The sequence below is a fragment of the Babylonia areolata genome, chromosome 1 (assembly GCF_041734735.1).
Source record: "Babylonia areolata isolate BAREFJ2019XMU chromosome 1, ASM4173473v1, whole genome shotgun sequence".
Lineage (NCBI taxonomy): Eukaryota > Metazoa > Mollusca > Gastropoda > Neogastropoda > Buccinidae > Babylonia > Babylonia areolata.
This window is the reverse complement of record NC_134876.1, coordinates 39805312-39831048: the sequence shown is the minus strand read 5'-3', so window position 1 is coordinate 39831048 and position 25737 is coordinate 39805312. Positions and strand designations below refer to the sequence as shown.

At 47.0% G+C, this 25737-nt stretch overlaps 1 protein-coding gene across 6 annotated transcripts in view; it reads right to left on the bottom strand.

Annotated features, from left to right (window-relative positions):
- Positions 1 to 25737, bottom strand: part of LOC143282870 (uncharacterized) — a 96038-nt gene that overhangs the window by 14228 nt on the left and 56073 nt on the right. For 5 of the 6 annotated variants that reach the window (XM_076588737.1, XM_076588754.1, XM_076588771.1 and 2 more), the window contains one exon: positions 324 to 4433. In XM_076588737.1, coding sequence (XP_076444852.1) covers positions 324 to 4433 — 4110 coding nt within the window. Of the gene's footprint in view, positions 1 to 323; positions 4434 to 19345; positions 19821 to 25737 lie in introns of those variants that run through there. The other variant, XM_076588762.1, reaches the window with a different exon arrangement.

Genomic DNA, 25737 nt, shown 5'->3' with positions numbered 1-25737 from the left:
GATGAAAATGATGATAATGATGATAAATGCTTGTGAAAAAACTACTTCCCTGGTAGCAGTTAAGCACAACGTGAATATCAAATTGTACAAACTGCTAACACTGTAAGTTCGAAAGAACAGATTAATCAAAGATAAGAAAAACCAATCTGATTAGTGATAATGATAACCCAACGGGTAATATCTTTCAGAAAAAAGCACGTGTATCCCCCACCCCCAAAATGAAGATAAGAAAGAAGGAATGAGAAATGAATGGTGAAAGAGAAGAGGAGAAAGGAAGGAAGAGGAAAGAACTGACAGACGGTACCCGGCCGGCAACACAGTACCTGACTTAGTTTGTCTTCCTGCGGAGGAGGCCTGGCCGCGGCGACAGCAGCTCTCTGTGTGGGCGCCACCACGGACCGCACGACTGCCTGGGGAGGGGCCACAGCCACCGGCTTGGACAGCGCCAGGGAGGAGGACACCATGGACTTGCCGGGCACATGACTCCGGGCTGGGGGCTCCGGCTTGTGGTCCTCCTCCACCAGCCCCGTGCTCAGCAGCTTCTGCTTCAGCAGGTGGGGGTCCAGGTGGTAGTGGCCCGCCGTCATGCCCGGCACGGCAGCGGCCGGCGGGGCTGGCTTGGCGGTGCTTGAGATGGTGATGGACACAGGCTGGTTCACGTGGCTGTGGTTCAGGCGGCTGGTGGAGGGCACGTTGTCCCAGCTCTCCGTGTGGTGGCCTACAGGAGCGCGCGCTCTCTCCGATCTCGCCCGAAGTATCTCAGAGGTCTGAAACGGTCCTGGGGAGGATCTGTGCGAGTCCGAGCTTTCCGCCACTTTCCGTTTGGGACTGAGGGGCTTTCTTTCTAAGGAGGTTCTGATATCTTCCAGCACTTCGTCCAGAGCGCTAGGACCGCTGTATTTGTCAGTGCCACTGCCCCTCTCCAAGCTGGACGTCTTGCCGCTGGAGTAGGGCTCCACGTTGATGGTCAGTGGGGTGATGTTGGGTGTGTACAAGGACTTGGAACGCTGCATTCGTTCTTTCGAGGACATGGCGGAGTGCAGACGGGGCTGGGTGGGAAGGGTGGAACTGTGGGGCGATTCTTCCGCCGTCTGTGCTGTGCACGGTTTGATCACTTCCTCCGACGCTGATAAATGACCACCCAGACTGTTGGGGTCAAAGGTCGTCATCTCCTCAATTTCCTTCCAGAACGGATCCTCTGAGAAGGGGATGGTCTGCAGTGTCCGAGCTTTGACCCTCTCTATGCTGACCACATTGCCCTGGGTGCTCTCCATGTTGGGGGACCACACCTCCATGTCCCTGATCCTGTCCTCAAGACCCGTGATCATCTGGGACCAGTTAACGTCACCAGAGTCCTTCTGCGTCGGCGACACCTTGGCCACACGGGAATCAGGACGTGACTCTTCTTCCGAGGCGGTCATCTTACCTTCGTCAAAACGTCTCCGCAAGTTGCTCACGGACTGGTGCTTCACCGATTTCATCTCGTCTATCTCGTCCTGATACCGCGACAAACGCTGCTTCCTGTCGGTAGGGTCTGTGCTTTGTTTATCATCATATGTCAGCGCTAACTGCGGTGCTGCTGCATTCCTTTCAGCCTCCAGGCGACTTCTCTGGTTCGCCAGCATGTGCTGACGCAACTCGTCCGGGGACATGAGGCCGCCTGGCTGATAGAGGGTGGAGGAGTGTGAGTACAGCTGGGGGCCCTGGTTGGGCAGGTCGATGTAAATGGAGCTGGTGGACTGGGAAAAGTGTGGGCCACTCGGGAGGCCGGAGGCGGGGTCCTGCACAACCTGAAAAAACCTGTGTAGGTTGGTCTCTTTGGACAACACCCTGGCGTCGGCACCCATGTGTAACGCTGGATCCGAGTTGGCGGGTTTGATGCTGATCATGCCCAGGTGCTGATCCTGACTGGGCTGGCTGGCCGCCACCCGCGCCATGCGCAGCGACTTCCTGACCTCGCTGGGCATCATGAGGGAATCCCTGTCTCCCTCCGTCCTCTCCTCTATGGGCGTCAGGAGCATGGGTTTCTTCCCCTCACTGCCAGCGCCGGGTTCTGGCTTCTTCATGAAGGTCTCCCACTTCTTCACTCGCTCAGACACCTCGATGTCGTAGTCCACGTCAGAGAACATGCCCTGGTTGTAATCCACGGTAAGGTTCTGGTCACTGACATAGCCACGCCCAGCCACGCTGTTCGGGTGAAGCATAGCACCCCTGTAGGTGGGCTGAACCACGGCAGCATTGAGCTGTGTGTCTGATTTGGACACATCTGGATCTCTGCCGTAATGTTCACTGGTGGGTCTGGATGACTGAGTCCTACTGTCATAAGAGAGTTTTCTCTCCACCCTTGGCACCGCGCCAAACGTGTAACTGGTGCCTCCAAGGTGTGCAGGTTCTGACCACTGGTTCTCCTCGGCAATGTGAATCGTGGGCGTGGTCTGGGCGGTGGTCTGGGGATGTAGAGGCACACGAAAATGCAGCTCACTTTTGTTATTTTGGATGGGAACAGGGGCCTCGGCTGTTGATCGAGCAAACTGCTGGCCACTGACAGTCACCTGAGGCTTGTTAGCTAGGGCAGCTGATTTTCGTGGGTCTGGAAGGCTGGAAGACCGTGACACGGGTACCAGTGATTTCTTGCTTCCACCCTGCTTCATCTCCTTTTCCAGGTACTGAATGTTTGACTCGATGAGCTCATCCAGAGAATCTTCACTGTGAAAGCCTCCTTCGTCTCTACGTTTTGGACTTTTGGGACTCCTAGGGTCCTTGAAAGTCTGGGAAAGCGGCCTGTCTATGACACGAGCGGACTTCAGCCTAAGTTCCACCACTTCGTTGAACTTGGAGGCTCCTGGCTGACGTTGATTGGCCGGTGGCTGATACTGAAGAGCAGTGCCACGCTGTACCTCCACCACATCCTGGGATGGAGGGTTCACCTGAGCAAAGATACGTCCTGACAAGGCTGATCTGTTGGCAGCAATGGAGCGGTTGGACTCAAAGTCTTGAGCATTGTTTGCTCCCTCATAAATAGAGTCTGCGGAAGGAATGCGACCGGCGGGATTGAACCTCCTCACGTGCACCTCTGGCGAACTGTTATGCACCACACGGCTGCCGACATGAGGCTCGGGGATGGTGTAGAACTGCTGACGTGAGGGCGAGGCAGCCTCAGTGATGCCGGTGTCTGTGAAGGGCCTGACGAAGCCCTGTTTGACAGGAGTTGGGACTGGTTGTGGGGACCGGGTGTTCCCCAGAACAGGCTTGTTATAGGCGGTCGCAGATTGAGCAGAGACCATCATGCCAGAGTGTCTGGGTGTGCTTGTCTGGGGAACAGCTGGCTGGTGGGAGACTCTGTTGGCTGGCTGGGCCGAGACTGCCACCCCCGATCGGTAAGCTTGGGGCTGAGCAATGACGGACTGTTTGTTGTAATGGTTGGCAGGCGGGTTGATGGTCTGTCTCGTGCCTTGGTCCGACATGACGGCGGACCCTGTACGGGCCCCAGAACGTCCCCAACTGTTGTGGTCCGACACAATAGCTCTGGAGTTATCTGTCCTTGCTGGGCTACCCAACGCGCCCTGCAGCGCCCTCTGTCGGAGCCTTGAGATCCGTGACTCTGGCGTGTTCTCTTCATCAGACGTCATGGCGATGTCGATCCTCTTTTTGCGCATCTCCTCCAGTTTTTGGTATTTGTTCTTCAGGCTGCCCGAATTGCTTCCACTCTCCGCTTTCAGTTGCTCTGGGCTGGTAGGCAGTGGGGTTCCTTCTGGCGCCAGGTAGACCCAGCTCTCCCGGTTGGTGTTCCGCTGGCCTAGCTGTGTGTAGCCCGATGAGGTGTTCGCGTTATCGGAGGCCGCGTTGCGTTTCTCCGTCTTGTTCTTCTTCAGCTTCCGCACCATGAGAGGGTTCTTGGTCCACTGCATTCGGTCAGAGTCAGAGTCAGAGTCTGAACCTGACGGGTCCGGGTTGATGGCTCCGCCGTCATCAGACCCTAAGGAAGACTCCCTGTCCGCCCTGTTGCCCCTGCCATCCCTCCGCTCGAAACTTGCGTTGCCTTGGCTGTGGTTGGCCCTCCTGTTGGCGCTGTTGTTGGCGCTGCCCACGTCCATGGACTGCGCCACGCGGCGTCCCGCGGGCCCCTCACTGCGGGACCGTCTCTTCAGCTCCCCGTCCCCGTCCCCGTCCCTCCTCCTCTCCCTCCGGCCAGGACGCATCTGCACCCGCCGCTCCGCCATCACGGGTTCGCGGGCGGGCACAGGGGGAGGAGACTGCTGCTGCGGCGGCGGCTTTTGTTGCTGCTGCGGCTTTTGTTGCTGCTGCTTCTGTTGCTGCTGCTGCTTGTGTTGCTGCTGCTGCTGAACGTAGCGTTGCTGTGGATGTGGGGGATGCTGCTGAGGCTGCTGCTGCTGCGGCTTGTTGCCTATGCTGCGCAGCTTCTCGTCTGCACTCTGCAACATACGATACAGAACAATGGGTTAAAATGGAGCATAAAAGACAGAACTGGTAACAAATCTCTCACACAATTTTTCCCACACACGAATGCACACGGATTTACATCTGCATATTATATATATATATATATATATATATTATATATATATATATATATACTATATATATATGTGTGTGTGTGTGTGTGTGTGTGTGTGTGTGTGTGTGTGTGTGTGTGTGTGTGTGTGTGCCACGTTCAGGTAAAGGAGAACCGTTAGGAGCAGCTAGAAGCAGTTAATCACTGTCAGGTGATGTGTCGGAAAGCGTTTACGATTGCCGAAACTGGTAGATACATTTACCGCTGCCCCAGCTGCTTATCACACACTATTCCTACGTATTTCAAAACACTTTTTTTTAAAGCCTACTCCTGATAAACTATATTTCTCCATGGAGATAAACACAACTGAAGCCCCATCATCGCTTCTGACATAAGGTTTTTGGCGTGACTATTCTGTTAAGTGATATGAATTAGCATGCTGATTCAGTTTTCCCTTTCCCCCTCAGTTCAATTTGTGTTGGTGTATAACCTGCCAAACAGTTTGGATCTTGAACCAGTTACTCGTGAAAACTAATTGTAGAAACAAAGGTATATGCTGAGAGAAATAAAAAAGGAAGAATGAGCGAGACAGCGAGAGAGAGAGAGACAGACAGACAGACAGACAGACGGAGACAGTGAGACGCTTTGACGTTTTAATGTTGAAGACACCGTCCACAGCACAGAGTTGAGATATTTTGTAATGCACATGCACAAACACGTCATTTTCAACCAAGCGTTCATAAATCTACTTCACTCTCTCGCCTCACATTCGTTCAATTTAATCAAATCCGTGGTCCATTCACACGCACACTTACACACACTTAAGTTACTTGTACATGCACTCAATAACCATACAAGCATAATTTGAACAAGAGAAAACAAATAGAAAACAAACAAAACTCACATACATACATATATACATACATACACGCATACACAAACAGGCATTGCCCAAGTTGCAATGGAAAGAAAAGAGAGAGACAGAGACAGAAAGAAAAAGAGAGACAGATGTGGAGAGGGAGGAGAGAGGGAGTGAGACAGACAGGCAGACTGACAGAAACAGAGACACAGAGAGACAGACAGAGACACTCAGAGACACACAGAGACTAAGACACACAGGCACAGAGGCAGACAGACAGGCAGACAGACAGAAACCCACAGAGGAGAACGGAAGACTACCCATTTTAGCGACAGTTTCAATATTTCCACGTATACAGCTACAGACTTCCATTCCTCCCAAAACAGCCGGAGCTGGAAAGGGAGATACAGATAACAACTTCCGCACAGGCAGCCAGCACTCTATCTGTACAACACTGCTGTACGCAGCAAGCCAACTTCAACCTGCGCCCCCGTCTGGGACCCAGTAGCAAAACCTCTGGTGCACAAGCCTCCAGAGCAGTTAGTGGGTTGCTCTCATCTTGAGAACAGCTCTTCGGAAACACGAAAGGCATGCTGTTCATTTTCTTCTTTCTCTTCAGCCTGGCTCAGAAGTTGAAACAGCTGACCAGCTGCCACTTTTAAAAGGCATCTGGCGGGTAAAATAGTAGGAACCGGTCGATTTACAGTCCTGCATTTTGAAAGGCTCCTAAAAAAAGTAACCAGTAACCAGTAAAGCTTTTCCGAAGCGCCGGATCCCAGACCTGCCGCGTGGCAGATTGGGTGAAAAGCAAAGCGAGATTTGGAGTGAGAAACGTTGCTGCTGAAGGAGAAAGGGCGAGGTACACTCGGTAAACAAACAACTGCAACAGCTCTTTCCTCGCACTGTGTACGAGCGTACAGGTTTTTTTTTTATACATTTTATTTTATATCTGTTTCTCTCCCTGTGTCTCTGTTTGTCTGTCTCTCTGGAAGTGTGTTGAAGTTTAAATGTGTGTGTGTGTGTGTGTGTGTGTGTGTGTGTGTGTGTGTGCGTGTGTCTGTGTCTGTGTCTGTGTGCGTGTCAACTTAATTTTCTATCTACATTACGTATGTATGTATGTAAGCACACACATACATGTGCTTATCAAAGTGTGTGCGTATTTACGCACGTAAATATGGACGTACACACATACGCCGCAAACAAGGGCAACATGGGCATATCCTTAACGTGACTGACGCAAAGCCAGATAGGGCCTGATGAAAAACAGACGGTTTCATTCTTCTTTGACACTCGTTCTGCATGTCTTCTCCTTCCTTCGCCTTCACAGTCCCTGCATTCCTTCGTCTTTCCCACCAGGCCACTTCTGGGCCTGGGAATAAAGTAAAGAACACACAGTAACTTCCGTTTTGTAGTCAGAGCTAAACTGGAGCACTTCATACTTGAAACACACACACACACACACACACACAGAGAACCAAACACACACACACACACACACACACTCACTCACTCACTCACACACACACATACACACAGAGAGAACCAAACACACACACACACACAGAACCAAATACACACACACACACACACACACACACACACACACACACACACACTATTATTGACACTGACAAACTCTCTCTCTCTCTCTCTCTCTCTCTCTCTCTCTCTCTCTCACCCTGTCTTTCATCTACTGGCACGCAATAGCGTTTCGAACTTCGACCGCTTCCTGTCTTTCCTTCCCCCCACCCCCCTCCCTACATCCTTCTTTTTTTTTTCTTTAATCATTATCATCATCGTTGTTGTCATTATCTTCACGGCATGACGCAACGACTAACTCATTCACAGAGCTCTGTAGTGTTTTGTTGTGGGAAAAAATCTCTCTTTCCGCGGTGTCTTATTGTCACCACATGTAAGCATGATGGGTAAGTTTCTCCATGTACTTTATACAGCGCGACCTGTTACTGAGCCAGTTTAGCTTACAGTGGCCCAGATTCTGTGTCCCACGTGCATGTTTTCTTTGCAAATATCCGAATCTTTCCTTTACATCTGGTCCCTTATGAGAAGCTAGTATGTTCCTGCCTGAGAGAAGACCACACACACACACACACACACACACACACACACACGAACGCACGCACGCACGCACGCATGTACACGCACACACGCCCACTCCCACCCACAAAAATCACACACAACCTCTCCCGACCCCGTCGTCACTCTCTCACACATACCCGCTCCGACTTTAAAAGAAAAGTAGAACCCGTTCAATCTTCCTGACAAAAACACATCAACAACATCGACAACATCATCAACCACCAAAACAGCATCAACATCAATAACAACCACAACAACCACAACAAAGCGACCGACGGGCAGGAAGGCGGGGGTGGAAGCAGTGAAAGAGGAAGGGCTTTGTACGATCTCTGGTGGAACCTCCTACCAACTGTACACGGCTCTGAGGCAGAACGCAGATTACCAGCACGCTCTCTGGCTGAACGTCAGGCGAGCAGTCTGCTGGTGATCACGGTACCAGGTAGCAAAGGTCACATCCCCACCTGGCCAGGTAGGGTAGGGAGCGCGTACTGAGTCAGGTCTCATCTTTCTCTCCCTCTCTGCCAGACCTTTTTTTTTATAGATGGGGGTGTGAGGGCAGGGAAGGGGTGTGTACACTGAGACTGCTCACCTGTTGCCAACACACACGGATTCACAGACGCTGCCAGACCTTTTTTTCTTCTTTTTTTAATAAGTCCATGGGCAGAACACTGTGTCTTTTAATGTCACTTTTGTTGTGATATTGACGTTTGTTTAGTGTTGTTTTTGGTGTGTGTGTGTGTGTGTGTGTGTGTGTGTGTGTGTGTGTGTGTGTGTTTGTGCGTGTGTTGTTATTGTTGTTGCTGTTATTTCTTAAATGTTATCATCAATAAAATTTCTCGTTTGCTCACCCATTAGGATCGAAGTCAATATGTCATGGCCATAGTGGCGTCAAGCTAACAGAAAAACTACAATGGATTTTAAGACAACAATTACAGATGCAGTGCTGATTCAGTGAGATTAGACATAGAGAAAGAGCGAAGTGTGGAGAGAGAGAGATAGAGAGAGAGAGACAGACAGACAGACAGACAGACTTTTCCTCTGATACATAACATGAACACTTTTTTTACACTAATATTCACATGCATTCCCTTTCCTTTATCCACTACTTTACTCCTTTCCGTCTAAAAACATTTATAGTGAATAGACGTTAAACTGAAGAAAACAGACAGACAGAAAGATAAATGGCCTGAGTTTTCAAACAAAGGATCTAAAACGCTAAAGGTCACGGCAAGCAGCCAAAACCCGAAAACCCTCAGTAAGTGAGCCATCCTTCTGTGATTCTGTGTGGAAATAAAACCAACCAAGACCTAAAGAACACGGCACCATTACTTGTGATACCGATATCTCTCCTGAACTTCACTGGAGGGTATGTGTGCGTGGGGGTGTGGGGGATATGTGGTTAGATTTCTTTGTGATAAAGCTTCACCCTGCCCTGAACGCAGTTTAACCCCCTCCTCACGCCCAACACCCCACTGAGCTGAACGATATATTGAGCTCGATGCAACAACCCCTACACACCTGCCTCCCACAACCAACGTCATCTGTGTACCACCGAAAACTCGTTTGCGGGCGTTTTCGCCTCGCCAGCTTGGTTCAAAGCCAGTTCCAAGCAGCCACACTTTTTCCTTTTCCTCTGTAGCCATGTGGTTCATAGCAACGGACCAGGCTGGGTGGATGGGGAAAGCCGAGCGTACAACCCACAAGCAAAGACCCACTGCACGTTCTCTGCTTCTTGGGAAGAAAGGGGGCGTGACGAGGTAGATCTATTTCTACGCACCACTCTCTGTAACAGGGGCCGGGGGGATCAGGGAGGGGGAGGTATAGATTTTATCCTGTCTGTCACTCCTGTCGGTCCCGTTTGTCATCACTGTCGTAAAGAAGGCGGTGCACTCCCACGTTTCTCGCCAGTAAACAATCGTGTTCAGATTTAGCACACTGGCTCCTTTTGACGTGGGCTGGGTTTGAAACATTAATTAATCGGAATGAAAGAGTTATTTCTGGCACAGAAAAGAAAATAGAAACAAAACAAAAAAAAAGAGAAAAAAAATCAAAAGGATGGTTGAAAACAACAATAACTGATGCGAATGAAGGAAAGAAAATCCATCCCATTGACTGATGTGCTCCCTGAAGACTTTTGAGTGTGCATGCGCTTGTTCGTGAAAAGTGTACTTGAAGCATGTTTGTTTATGTATGTATAACTTTTCTTTATTGTAAATGCCACTCGCTCCTTGCCTGGGAAGTACTGTTATTATCATCATCATCATCATCATAACTATTATTATCATCATTATCGTTGTTGTTGTTCATGTTAACATTATCATCATTTTTTCATTATCATCTTATCATTATTATCAATAGTTATCATTAAAGAAAACAAAGGAAAATGGACAAAAGAAAGTAACAGAATGAAAACTGAGAAATTAACGTGGTATTAAGAATTCAGATGTATTGACCAGGTGTTTTACGCCAGTGCGACTACCTTTCAAGCGTCTCCAGCTGGACTTCGGTCTGCGTTTGAAGATTCACCTTTCCACTGACTGCAGAGTGGAACCCGAGTAGGAGCAGTGTGCATGTGTGTGTGTGGGGTGGGGGGACTGTGTGTGTGTGTGTGTGTGTGTGTGTGTGTGTGTGTGTGTGTGAATCAGAATCAGAATCAGAATCAATGTTAATGTCAATCAAACCTTAACAAGGTTTATAAGACACGCATGGAAAAATTGCATGAAACCACGCTCAAATAGCGAAACAAAATAAGAGATGAATACTGAACAAGAGATGGAATCACTCCTACACGCTATGGCGTTTTTGGCAGCAGTTACTGACAAATTTCCCAAACAGTCCCACAAGTTTGTCTTCCAGTATCAGCTGACTGGCTTTGATAATATTTGATTTTTTAAAATTCTTTGTATGAATTCTAATTTCTTTGTATAAATCGCAGTCATCTAAGAAATGATCTAAAAAATCTTCTCTTTTTTTTTTTTTTTTTTTGGTTTGTGTGTGTGTGTGTGTGTGTCCACATGCAAACATGTGATGCTGTGACACGTCACACAAAGAGGGGAAGTGAGAGAAGGGTGGAAGGGAGAAGGGAGAGACGAGACAGAAGGAAGGAAGGAGGAAGACAGAGAGAAGCAGGGACAGAGACAGAGGGCGTCCGGGCCTGTGACCTTCCATACCAGCACACACTCGGGGCGTGCAAAACGTCATCAGGAATTAACGCACATGCTGACACCCCCCTCGCCTGCCCCCCCCCCCCCCCCCCCCCCCCCCCCGCCCGCACTCCCCTCCCCACCCCCCCAAAAAAGTTTTCATCTAAAAAAAGTAATCCCTCTATAAAAGCAACCGGTGCAATCGCATAAACAAGACATGAGCCGGGGGGTGTCGGGCGGAAATCTAGGTAGAGACAGCTTGGATACATGGACGTTAATTATACCCAGACAGCCATCATCAAAACAGCTTCACCTCCATGTCTGCTGTCATTAAGCAGCTAGCTCACTACACTGCCGTAAACCCTGCACAGGATCCACATCGTGTGTGTGTGTGTGTGTGTGTGTGTGTGTGCGCGTGTGTATGTGTGAGAGAGAGAGTGTGTGGGTGTGTGTGTGTGCGCGCGTGTGAGTGTGTGTGTGGGAGAGAGAGAGTGTGTGTGTGTGTGTCTGCATGTGCGTGTGAGTGTGTGTGTGTGCGTGTGTGTGTGTGCGTGTGTATGTGTGTGTGTGTGTGTGTACGTGCGTGTGCTACGTTGATGGAGCCCAGCAGGTGCCTGGAGCCGATATAGCCAGAACTCTGACATCGGCAAATAAACGGCATCAAACATCCATCGTCTGCCCCTGTCTTTGACAAAAAATAATCTCTCTCTCTCTCTCTCTCTCTCTCTCTCTCTCTCTCTCTCTCATGCAGTGACTGTGCCTGTTATAAATGTATATTTAATTCTCAACAAGATCTAGTTTCAACTTTGCTTTTAAAGACCTTACAAGCAGAGCAATGCAACATGTGCTAACCATAATGTGCAAACAATCAGTTTTACGAAATCAGGCTTTTGGTGTGTTTATCAATCTGTTTGACGCTCATGTTCAACCTACTGTGCAATATGGTGTCGAAATTTGGAATTCTCGTGTTCATGAGTGAAAGATTCAAATGATGCAGACATGTAAATGGTTTGCATCGTAATCCCAAATACCTGTCAATGAAAATGGATTGAAATCTTAAACATACTTATACAGGATTTAGACTGGAATTACATAGTCTTGTCCATCGTTATCGTTAGAAACAACACCAATAAAGGAATGTGTTTTAGTCACTGTGTAAAAACCCACAAGAAATGGAATGGTTTTGTATTTCACTGTCCTGCATTGAATTATATCAGAAACACGTTCATTCCTTCTAGATATCGTATACTAACATCTGTATTCAGACTGACTTTACTGATGCCGTTGTAAACCAGTTTGCCATGTACTTATCTTTAATGTGATCTTTGATGTTTGTAACATATATTACTTCATTTGATCAGACTGTTTTGTTATACATATATGTTCACCATACCCCTTCAAAAAGGGCGGTCGACTTACTTGAATAAATTATCCGTATCCGTATATCTGTCTGTCTGTCAGACCGTCACGCATTACACAGGCATATATATATAACCCCTGAAGTGGGATATTCATCAGAGACAACAGGGCAGAAGTGCATTTGAATGCGTGCCGCCCGCTCGTGTGTGCATGTTTATCTCTTCCTCTCTGCCATGTATTACTTGCCCAGCAAACTTTTCGGATTCACAGACGGTGCTTTTTCTTTGCCTCCCATTTCTTGTTCAAATAAAAATAAACGAGTCATATAAAATAATCCTTTAATTACATGTATGCCAAAAATATTCTGCAACTCTCCGATCAATCTTTCATTTTTCCAGATTTATTTTCCAGACGTGCGATTGCTTCTAAACACAAACATCCCTGAAATAACTCTGTGTGTGTGTGTGTGTGTGTGTGTGTGTGCGTGTGTGTGTGCCCGTTTATGTATGTCAGGAGCTCTCTCTGTCTCTTCTCTCTGTATGGAGCCCTCCCCCTCCCTTGCTCTCCCCCCTCTCTCTCTCTTTCTCAATCACTCTCTTTCCTTCAAAGTACACAAGAGGTTCAGAGCACTGCAGTCAAACCGCCTGACATGTTACGCAACAGGGAGATTCTGGAAATGAGCTGTACTACAAGTACAGTAACCACCAGTACAGAGCAAAGAAAGGGAAGACGGCAGGTTGGGGGAAAGCTCACAGGAGCACAAGCACTGCCCTGCCCCCTCAGACTGACACTCAACAGTCGTGGCCTCAATCACAGTTGGCATCATAGACATATCAAAGTCAGGCAGAGCTAAAGTCTGCTGAGGTCTGTGGTTGGCACTCGCATCCCCTGCTGAGCTGGGTCCGCTGTACATCTTAGCCATGCAGTCGGGGGCCTGCACAATCTATCAGCGACCGGACTTGGCGCCTGTGCCATCTTTGATCCCACACGTGGTAGGTGGCCTCAAAGACATGGTGGGCTTCCCCTCCTGTGATGGTCTGCCTGATCGTTACCACACGCTGCGCCGTCCGGTCTCATTAGTTAGCAACGACTAAGACTGTGACATTTGGGAAATGGAAGAAACGTGGAGGAACTTCCACCACGAATGCTAAAAGTTATGTATCTGGAAATTTAGTATAATCAATTATATATAATCAATGTAGTCTCTGAAGCGACTAATCAATGGACTCATCAGATGGTGATTCTGAAACTGATTGCTTAATTGGTGTACTTGACTGTAATCTAGTGTTCAAATATAGTTTAGTGTTAAATGATTGTTGATTTGAATACAAGCTGAATTACAATGTAAGAAGAAGAATAAGTTGAAGTGATACACGCACTCAGGCATTTACTAACACAAGCATGCACGTGCGTACGTTAACACGCTCGTGCACAAACATCCTTGACCATGTTCGTGTCAAACTATTTAATGCGTTCGAAAGTCATTAAAAGTATGGTAAAAACTTCTTTTTAAAAGTCTGCTGTTTCCAGTGGGAGCTACAACCTGGTCTTCAAACTCACGAAAACGAAACAGTTATTCTAAAATGCTTCGCAAACAGGACAAAAACAAACATGTATGTTTTGTTAACTCTTACAACGCTTCATTCTCTTACTAGAGATGACACTGACCAGAAACACCAGAAACATCTCATGAGCTCATGACCTCGTTTCAGTGACATTCGTTCAGTCAGCCACGTGACATGTAGGTGTGATGACATTCGCTGTAAGATGACATTCGCTGTAAGGCATATCAGTCGAATACGTCGATGACTTCCTACATAATCCAGTCTCTGACACAATTCAGCCCCAAACAACTGCAGCGTGTGACAACACTTTGAGGCAAAACCATATTTCCCAAATTCTGTAACATCTCTCGAAACCTTACCGATACTGCGGCGGCGCGATCTGGCTTAGGGCTGGAAATGTAACCCCTGAAGTGGGGTATTCATCACAGACAACAGGGCAGAATGACGACCTGACATTGACAACATCCCATCTAGCTAACATCATGACGTCAGTGTGGTTAGGGCTCCCTGAGTCAGGTCACTCACCCATGTTGGGGGGTGACATCTGTCTGAGCCACCCGTATAACCCCAATAATCCTTTTCACTAGTTTCAGAGTTTCAGTCTAGCTAGAACACTCGTCTGAATTCAAATAAACTAATCAATGCAGTAATAAACTCAGGTCTGGCAGTCGTATGGGGAAGAAAGTGGACGAAACAACCCTTGCATGCAGTGTGTCACAAACTGGGTTTTAACTCCAGATGTTCCGAGCTGTAACCATAGTTTTCACACACACACACACACACGCGCGCGCGCGCGCACACACACACACATACACACACATATATATATATTCATATATTTATTTATCCCTCCACTCCTCCCCCTTCTCTCTGTTCACCGTTGCAGAAAAACACGACGTAATGACACTGGCAAAATGTCACGGACGAAATTCCACAAAGCAACCTATTTGTCATGCACAACCTGAAGCAGACGGTTAGAGCATGACTAAATATGTCACTGCAGAAATATAGATATCACACACACACACACACACACACACACACACACACACACACACTTTTACAGACATACAAACAGACATCTAACAGAGACAGACAGACAGACATTTAACAAAGACTCAGTCAACGAGCCAAAATTGTTCCCACAAAGGTCAGTGTTGGCAGGCCGGTGACTGTGTTGACTGTGGAAGTGGAGTGACAGACGGTTGCCAACAAACCGATCCCATGCCCCACATACCATCTGTCCAAGTCCTCGGGGACTAGTGATGGAAACCAACTCCTCTTTGTGGTCGTTTGACATGGACAATATAATTAGAGAAAGCGTGTGTTGTCCAGCTTTGTGTGCGCGTGCTAGTGTGTGTGTGTGTGTGTGTGTGTGTGTGTGTGCACGTGTGCGTGCGCGCGCGCTTTTGTGTGTGTGTGTGTGTGTGTGTGTGTGTATGTGCTATGTATGTTCAAACCAGTTGATTTAATCAATCAAACAAACAACCAATATTGGAGCAGTTATTTTGTTTGTTTTGTTTTGTTTGCAATTTTTAAATTTCGCTTTAGACATGCCCCCTTCCCCCTAAAGTGGACTACAACTGTTAACTGATTAAGTAAATGATTTTAATTAATAAGCTCGTAAATGATGTTTTTGAAAAGTACAAAGGCGAGAGAAATGAAATGTATGGTAATGAATGTCGATAGAACCTCCTTTCCCAAAAGGGGAATGAATACATGACATTGTTCATAAATTTTCTAAGTAATTAAATCAGACTTCAATATGCTCCAAAAAGACAGAAATAAACCTGTAATGAACACCGATCGTAAAATTCTGGACCCTCCCTCCCTCCCCTTCTCTCTCTCTGAGAACCAAGGACAACAAGGACTGAACAATAACATACCTTTTCAACTCGTTTTATTTTGTCAGTCGGTGCAGTTTATTATAACTTAACATTTTCGAGTTATGACGCAAACGAGGATCTCAAACATTCGAGAATTCCCTTATTTTTCCCTAAAAGCATGTTGACAATTCTGATTACACAATACGGAATGATTGATTAGTATCTCCGTATATCTGTTACATGTCTGTCTGAGCGTGTATGTGTGCGTGCCTGAAATCTGAATGGCACAGAAAACGAATGATGAGCGCCGAGTGGCAGCCGTCAGTCGGCTCAAGCCAGGAAGGCAGCCTGCTGTGCAAGTGACCCCCCGAGTTTGTAAAGCGCTTAGAGCTTGGTCTTTGACCGAGGATATGCGCTTTATAAGTATCCATATCAATCAATCAATCTCCAAAAATAAGGAATTATGTTTTGATGTAAACATGTAAATAATGCACGAGAATCACGGCCATTCAATGCATATATACACATTATAATGTGTTATATATATATATATATATATATATATATATATATATATATATATATATATATATATAATGACATAAATTGCTTGAATTTGAAGTAAACCACACATACAAAAATCGCAGTCTGTGCCGACGTTAGCGCAGCAAGTCACACACTGATTACGCCTTCCTTGCACACATATCTTATGCACCACACACAGTGCAACACGGACAAGTGGTTGCCTACGTGCACTTCTACACGATTCTAATGTTTTCGGTTTCTTCTACATATAGATTACAAGATTTTTTAAAAATCCACCAGCCCATTTACAAAAAAAAATCCCAGCTATGAATCCTTTCAACTGGTCCCATTTTACAAACACGGAACTTCTTTTGTTTTTACTTGTTTTTGTGTGGCCTGTTTCTTGTCGTACTCAAGCGTGTTTATTCAAACTCTTCAACCATGATTAAAGTGTCATTGACGGAAACCAGGGTTGAGAAGGAGACGGGGAGGGGATGGAGATACACTTTCTGACAGCCTCCTTTTCATCTTCCACAGATACGCTCGTGGCCCACAAACTTCCCCCACTTCACTGGTTACTTAACCTGCGGGCATTTACGTGACAGCAAACGGTCAAGAGAACGGTGCCAAGACAAACAAGCCCCAGTTCCAGTCCCAGGAAACACGCTGGCACCACGGAGCGCGCAGTGCTCTGGCATGGTACCGGCAAAGCTACACCAAGAGGAAACAAACCCCTACTAAGGAGCTGCAAGGATACACACCGGGGTACCCAACCACCGGCTGCACTTCAACCAACAGAGGTGTGGAAAGGATCTACCTGGATCCACTGGGCTGTGTTCTGTTTGCTGGCTCAGTGACTGGATAGATGTCTCCCTCCCCCGCCACCTCACCTCCACTCCACCTCCACTTCACTTGATGCACATGCTGCCAGTTTCGCACTGTATTGTGTGCACATGCCGCGAGTAGCTACTGTGATACTGCAGGATGTGAAAGAAAATGGGGGGGGGGGGGGGGGGGGAGAGGGGGCTGGGGGGTGGCGGAGGTGAGTATAAACGTGACGTTCGGTTTGGAATAGATTATGTGCTGAGATATTCAGCAGCCGGATATGTCTGTCATGACGATAACGTAATAACAATTAATATGAATGAACAAAAAATATATTAATAAAGAATAATAAAACGATGAATATTCAAAACTACTACTAATATTTCCGCAGCTGCTGCTGCTGCTATAGAGACACGGCAATAGCAATGGAATTAATGGTAGAAACAGCAGTGTTAGTCGTATGCCCGATGTAGGCTGCCAGTGACTAATGACAGCCTTCAATTCTGCGTTGTGTACTTACCCATTAATCTCAAAGACTATTTAAAAAAAAAAAAAAAAAAAAAAAAAAAGACCACAGCCACGAACAACGTGACCTCAAGGGCGTGAAGCCGATAGGTCGTTAAACTCAACTCTACCAGACTTTTTTTTTTAATATGTAGGTCATTGTTAAATCTGTTTCACAAAGCATGCATTTCAGTATAAACAACAGAAACATGCTCTGTGCTTAGCATTGGGATGAAGTGCTCATTCGCCATCTGCACAGTTTAGCTTTTTCACACACACCATTGCACGCCCACCGTTCCACTGTCTTTCAGCTCCACACTTCGTCGTCACATTCTTCCACAACCAAGACTCGCCTCTACTTGTACTTCAAAGAAATGTTCACAGCGGATATGTCTTTCCTGTTGGGCATTTCTTCACATTGAGCAGATAAATGCAGTACTATACTGCCTTTCGTTTCCAAAAGTTATTCATAAATATTTAATCATCAGGGCTCAAGCTGCGCAAACAAGTAAATGATTATGTCAGTCTGTTACACAACTTTGTAGTTGCCGTTGCCATCTCGCTAGAATGATTCAGTTAGTTAGCAACACCAGAATCAATAAAATAAAAGAAACAGACTAATCTGTGATTTTCGTTTGTTGTCTTTTCGTATTGTTTCATCCACGTTACACTGGCCAATCTATATGAAATCACAATGGGCAGAAGTAAAATTTGCGGATTGTTTTCAGTCACGGGCGTAATAGCCGAGTGGTTTAAGCGTTGGACTTTCAATCTGAGGGTCCCCGGTTCAAATCTCGTTAACGGCGCCTGGTGGGTAAAGGGTAGAGATTTCTCCGATCTCCCAGGTCAACATGTGAAGACCTGCTTGTGCCTGAAGCCCCTTGTGTGTATACGCTAGCAGAAGATCAAATACGCACGTAAGTATCCTGTAATCCATGTCAACGTTCGGTGGGTTATGGAAACAAGAACATACCCAGCATGCACACCTCCGAAAACGGAGTATGGCTGCCTACAAGGCGGGGTAAAAACGATCATACACGTAAAACCCCACTTGTGTACATACGAGTAAATGGAGTTGCAGCCCACGAACGAAGAAGTTTTCAGTACTGAGAACATGCGTCCCTTGCTGTAACTGAATGTTACCAGTACTGAAAGTTATCACTATTCAGTTGTCCAATTCTCAATCTCGGACTACCCCTTAACGACTAGCTTATATTATCAGTGATTGGTTGTTTGAATACGAAGTCCGTCGCGTTTTGTTTCCTCGTGTGCGTGTGTGTGTGTGTGTGTGTGTGTGTGTGTGTGTGTGTGTGTGTGTGTGAGTGCCTGAGAGAGATCGAGAAAGAGAACAACAACAACAACAGCGTCAACAACAACAAGAGAAAGGATTCAAATCATAAACCGTATACTCACATAGGCACGAACGCAAGAAAACATCTTGATCATTGAAAACAGGAATAAATGTGGTTGATACTATGGAGCCACAGTCAGTGTAACAGAAGACAGGTATCCTTTTCTGCTAGTGATTATGAGACTGAACGCCGCGATCTGCATTAAGTAAATTAAAACAGCAACTACGATGACAACAACTACTACAATTACCACTGTCACCACAACAGTAACAACGACGATGGTCTCAAACACTGAGGAAAATGTCAACGGACTGGATATCCGCCGCACAGACTCTTGTTCTACCTGACAGTAAAAGCTGCTAAAAAGCTCTGTTAAGTGTATCATATAACAACAATAATGATTGTTTTCTCTCTGACCTAAGTGGATCTAGGTGCCAGACACACTGATTTCAAAACTGCAATGTCAGCTCTGAACAAGCTTTTCATTAGGAGTACAAACATAACGCACACAGCTTTGGACAAGCTTTTCGGTACGACTGAAAAGACTGAAACGTGAAACACATCTTCAGACAAGCTGTTCGTTTGGATAAAAAAAACGACAACACAAATCTGTTTTAAAACAGAATCCAACACTGCCAGTTAGCCTGCACAGAATAGAAACTGCAACACTGACACGTGTGTGCCAAGCCCTGTAACAAACTGCCAGTGCCGTTAGCAGAGCAATGGGAGGGGTGCCAACCTATTCCAAAACTATACCACATGACACAAACAACTGACCTTTAACAGGCTGAGAGCAATTTTCTTCATCTTGCTTCCTGTACAGCCTGGGATCGCCTGTAAAACGACCGTCGGTGTGCTTGTTCAGTTTGTTGCAGTGCAGATATTTCCACATCCACCCCACACTCCACACAGTGCAGCGGGCCGGCACAACCTGGCCAGTTGCAGCTCGTTAGCAGACTGACCGTGGCGGTAGTTCCCACACAACCGTGTTTGCTGACTAAGCCATGGTTGTGGTGGTGGTGGTGGTGGTGGGTTCCGTTCTCACTGGCGCTGGGCTTGTCCCACACGAAAATAACCGCCGGTGATGTGATGCACACTACACGCTGCCCTTACTGCAAGCCGTCAGCACTTCCAGCCGCCCCATGTTTCCTTCGTAATTTGGAGCGTCGTTCCAGACAAGCGGCTCATTCATGAGCGCCCCTCACCGTGTGTGTGCGTGTTATGTCTGCCCCCCGTCTCCTCACTCCTTCATCCCCTGCTCACTGCATCTCCCTCAGTGTCTCTGCTCTGACCTCAGCTGTCCTTGCCTTGCTGCTGGCGCCAGGAGCAGCACAGCGCTCGTTCTGCAACACTGGCACCTTCTCTTGCACCAGTAGTGGAGAGGACGGGTGGGGGTGGAGGAGAGAGAGAGAGAAGATAAGCGCCTAGCCACGCTGTACGTGGTGCTGAGCAAAGAATGAAAGGAAGGGAAGCAGGTAAGAAGAAAAAAGCCTGGGTCTCTTCCCTTTCTCTCTGCCTCTGTCTCCCGGCAGAAAGTTTGGTGGGGGCCATCTGCTGCCTGATTAACGGTTGCCTTTCACACCCAGGTAGTGCCGATCCTCTGACGACTTTCACAGGTGAAAGACCAACCTCACAAACACACCCGCCATTTCTTCCCACACCCTTCCCTCCCCCCACCGTGTGGAAGAGTGGACCAGTCCCAGATGAAGATCCCACCACCCCATAGAAACGCGATCTTCGTGCAGGTGATAGCGAGCGAAAAAGGGGGCGGGGAGGGGAAGAAGAGTAGGTAGGAAGGGATACAGGTGAAAGGTCAATGACAAGGCTGTGGAAGACGAGGAAAGAAGCTTAGGGGGCAGGAAATTGGGGTGGGAGGGTCTGGATGGTGGATTCGATGGTTGTGCAGGTTTCAAGCGCGTGTCTCTGACAGTAATGGAACAATTTAGATAGCGACACGGTCACCGGCCAACAGGGGTGGAGGGAGTGTGGCCTGCAGAGTGGCGTGGCCTGGAGAGGTCCCCCGGCTCCCAGACACCAGTATCAAGTGGTGATAAGCGGACTGTGGAACCCATGGCTGTGCCGCCACCGACCTGCCTCATCGCTGTGTGTAATCACATGGCCCCTATCTCCCCGCGCTTCGCTCCGCCCCCTTCCATTTCACGGTCTGAGGACCATAGGGTCTCTGCGGCTTTTTTTTTTTTTGTTGTTGTTGTTTTGCTTGACTCTATGGGTTTTTGGGGGGCTTTTTTTGTTTGGGGGGGTGGGGGGGGGGAGCGGCGGGGGGGTGTTTGGTTGGTTGGTTGGGGTTTTTTTGGGGGGAGGGAGGGGGCAATTGGGGGGGGGGGGGTCTTTAGTGTCTTCTTCCGTTTCGGCATAAGCAACGTTCGGTTCTGACAGATTATCGCTTTATCATAGCATGAGCAAATGACACTGATATGACGTAAGAAGGCTGCAGCTAGGTGACCCGCTGACGGGACAAACGCACGTGCACGAAATCATTCAAGTTCATTTTTTCCACGAGACAAACAGAGACTGACGCATCATGGACAAGTTCCCTCTTGCACGGTATACTCGTTATCTGTAATGATAAATTATCTTTGCGCGTCAGTGTCTCAAAGTATCTGCTCTCTCTTGCAAGACGCACAGAGGGAGACAGAGAGAGACAGGTACAGAAACAGAGACTAAGAGGCAGGGACAGACACGCAATAGATAAATAGAGAGAGAGAGAAAGAGATGGAGAGAGAGAGAGAGGCAGGGACAGACACGCAATAGATAAATAGAGAGAGAGAGAGAGAAAGAGATGGAGAGAGAGAGAGAGGCAGGACAGACACGCAATAGATAAATAGAGAGAGAGAAAGAGATGGAGAGAGAGAGAGAGGCAGGGACAGACACGCAATAGATAAATAGAGAGAGAGAGAGAGAAAGAGATGGAGAGAGAGAGAGAGGCAGGACAGACACGCAATAGATAAATAGAGAGAGAAAGAGATGGAGAGAGAGAGAGAGGCAGGGACAGACACGCAATAGATAAATAGAGAGAGAGAGAGAAAGAGATGGAGAGAGAGAGAGAGGCAGGACAGACACGCAATAGATAAATAGAGAGAGAGAGAGAAAGAGATGGAGAGAGAGAGAGAGGCAGGGACAGACACGCAATAGATAAATAGAGAGAGAGAGAGAAAGAGATGGAGAGAGAGAGAGAGGCAGGACAGACACGCAATCAGTAGAGAGAGAGAGGCAGGACAGACAACAAGAGAGAGAGAGAGATTTACTCAAAGGCATTTGCATTACACAGCATACAGTCACTGTGTTCATCCTCGAATATATTCCACAGAATTCAAAACAAAAGACAACATACTTCGAGAGTCACAACAAACATGGTAACTGTACCCACAGACCCAAAGGTAAATGCCGACACTGCTGAATTCAACAATGCAACTTTCTGAGTGGGCAATAACAGAACGCTCAAGATTTTCAAGGTTGTCACGTCTGTCATAGCCTTACACTCTGTCGAGGTTTCACAGTGAAACTACACACACACACACACACACACACACACACACACGCACGCACGCACACACACACTCTACACACACACACACACTCTCTCTCTCTCTCTACACACACACACACAAACACCGTTTTCTCACACACACACACACACACACACACGCACACGCACACGCACGCCGTTTTCTGAAACAGTTCCTGCCCAAAATGGCCCGACTGGAGTGGTGAAAATGACTTCAAGATGGCGCAGGCCCGATTAAGGCGCACAAGCCCTCACAGCGTTCTGCGATTCTGGAGCAATGAAACGCTGATATAAACTCTGGACCTCTGCCCAGGCCGGGAAGAGCGGAGATAAGTGGCCGTGGTGGAAGAGACCGTGGTGGTTCTGTGCCGTCTCTCTGTCCCTCCTACCCACCCACACTCTTCCCTGTCTGTCTCTGTCTCTGTCTGTCTCTCTGTCTGTCTGTCTCTCTCTCTCGTATCCCTTTATCCCATTTAGTAAATATAACATTACTAGATTCGACTGGTGCAGTTATAACAGATCCGAAAACTAACATTAAAACAGCAGCTGAATAGATACACCACTCGCACACGTGCAGACTGTGAATAGACTAAAAGCTTGAAGACATTGCCCTCTGATTTATAAACTTGGGATATTCATGCGTTTCTCACACTTGTGATCAGCATTTGCCCAAACCTTCCGAGCCACAAAACATCCATTGGTATCGTTCTTACTGCATAAAGATTGAAATGGACGGACATTTGCTTCTTTCTCACAAGGAAATAAATCAAAACAACACCTGGAACCATTATCCGTCTTCAGGTATTGCTCATTTCGCCTTTAACCTGAAAACAAGATGCCGAAGCCACAGATGTCTTTTCCAGTTCTCATGATGGCACGAATCACATATGATGACCTCCCATACAACCCGAATTTGACTATGTGTCAAGATTACACAGAGAGCCATAATTCGAAATAAACAAAGAAAACCAACAGCTCGTTTTGTTTTTGCTACGACCGATAAAAAGAAACGTCCGGGAATACACACGCTATTGTTCGAATATCACAGTGCATTTGATTAAAAGAGAAGGGTGGGAGGGAGGGAGATGGAGTGTATGGCGAGAAATTAAAAAAGGGCATCAGTGGTTTAGCTGTGAAAGTGATATATACACATTATTGGATTTATATACATACATTTTGATATGCGTGTACTAATTGGACTTTAGACAGACAGACATAGACACATGAACAGACAGTCAGATAGATAAATAAACAGGCAGTCAGCCAGACATGCAGCCACAAAAAGCCAATACGGCCCTAACCAAACTACTACCGGCGAGGGGCACAGGTGGAAAACTTCATCACCCGGTTCTCTGAGTTCCGCGAAACTGCCACAGTTAGCAGAGAAAACATCACCAGCTCTTCAAAAACAATGTTCACTTTGGTCATACATCCACACACTTCCTGTTCCACTCTCCATCTTACAAAGACGGCGGATATTCTGTGTGTATGTGTGTCTGTCTCTCTCCCTCACACACACACACACACACACAGAGAACTATCTCCTCGCACGCACGTGCAACTCCCGCTCCCCTCTCTCATCTGTTTCTATCAATCATTCCTTTCTTTCTCACTGCAGAAAAACACACACACGTACACACATTCTCTCTCTCTCTCTCTCTCTCTCTCTCCACAGACACACCCCCATGAAAGCACACACACACACACACACACACACACAATCGCCGCCTTTTGCAAAGTGGGCCAACGTCTTGCCGGTGCAAAGTACACCTTTCCCTCGTTACTTGCACCAAACAGCTTCCCCTTCACCACGGCCTGTAGCCTTCCACCTGTGCCGTCCTCGTCAAACTGTTGCCCAACCCCGTCTCTCTCTCTTTCTCCCCCCCCCCCCACCCCACCCCCCTCTCTCTCTCTCCCTCCATCGATTCTCTCTAAACTCACCTCTCTTACCCCTGAAAATCGACAAAGGTATACCTATTTTCTGTTTTGTTTGTCGGACTGTCTCTCTTGTCTCTTGCCGTCCCAGGTGCAGCTGCATCATTTCAAGACTAACTTCCTAACCGTCAACCTGCTCGCAAGTTCTCTCCCACAACAGAACCGTGGGAAGAAAAAATCTGTCTCGTGAAAATATTGACCGAGGCGTTCCCAACTTTCAGTTTATTCATTTGCTTGTCTGTCTGTCTTGACTCAATGACCGTCCCAAGTACAGTAAGATTATTGCTAACCATCCACCTCTTCGCATTGAAGTCAGTTCTCGCCCATAAATAGTCTGACTGTGGGAAGACAGGTGAAATTCAGCCTCTCCCTCCACCTCCTCTCTCTCTCTCTCTCACCCGTGAAATTACTAAGGCATACCTAAACTCTGTTTGTTTGTCTACTCCCTGCTACGCTACTGCTTCCACCTGTTCGCATGTTTCCACCCATAAAGAGGACTGTGGGAAGGAAGGTGGTTCTCTGTCTCTTTCTGCTTATCTCCGTCTCTCTCATTCGCCAGTCAGGCTGTACAGACCAAATCATACCCACTTGTATGCGTTTTTCTCTGCATTACTAATTGCAGGCAAATTATTGCTTATCTTCCATCTCAAAACTCTCACGCCCATAAATAGGACTGTAGAGTGAAGATGGTATGTGCTCTCTCACCCCCCCCCCCCCCTCTCTCTCTCTCTCTCTCTCTCTCCCAAATGAAATTTTATAAACCATAGAATGCCTACTTTATACTTTTTTCATCTCTGCCGCATCAGTTCTACACAGGTAAATCAGGTAAACTCTCGTCCATAAATACTCTGTGGGAAGAAATGTTGGCTGCTGTCTTTGTGTGCCTGTCTGTACCCAATGTTTACAGCCAGGAGAAAAACAGGGTGAATGGCAAGGCATGTTGGCTGAAGTGGAAAGGAAATGACTGATTAACTCATTCTACCCCACAGCTATATGCCTGCTGCAACTCCCCTGGACCAGCACGACATGAGACCACAGCGTGCTTCACTAAAACAGGGAAAATCGATGGAAATTTGTTGTTTTACTTGCGAAGCTTCGTTTTCATACTTCCGGAATCAGTAAACGGTTCAGTTTAGAATGCCAAATGTACCAAGCAAGAATGAACGAAATTAGAATGGTGTGCTGGTTCGAGAATACTCGTACCTGGTCCACAGAGTAAGTAATCATGGTACGAGTTATCTCGTACATGGAGTAGGATGAGTAAAAGCAAGCGTAGTATAGAAGTGGAGGTGGAAACAGAAGGAAGGTCTCCATGATTTACATCCCTCTTTTCTCTTTTCTTTCCATAATCTTCCTATGTCTTGTTATTGTTGGTGGTGATGATGGTGTTAATGGTGGTGTTTATGTTGTTGTGTATGCTTCTTGTCTGTCTCTTATCTTTACCATCTCTGAGGAGAAAAACGAGTGAATGACAATGGATGGTGGATACAGTAGAAAGGAAATGACTGATTCAAGCGATAAACCTAACTGATGGGAAGAAACAGGAGGGAGGTTTCCCTGATTAATACCTCTATTCTTTTCCTTTTCTGTCTCTCTTCTTTCTATGATTTAAACCTGTATTTTTTCTCAGTGTTGTTGTTTTCTTTTTAGATTGTGAGTCTGTGCGTGTGTACGAGCGTGTGCGCGCATTTGTGTGTGTGTGTGTGTG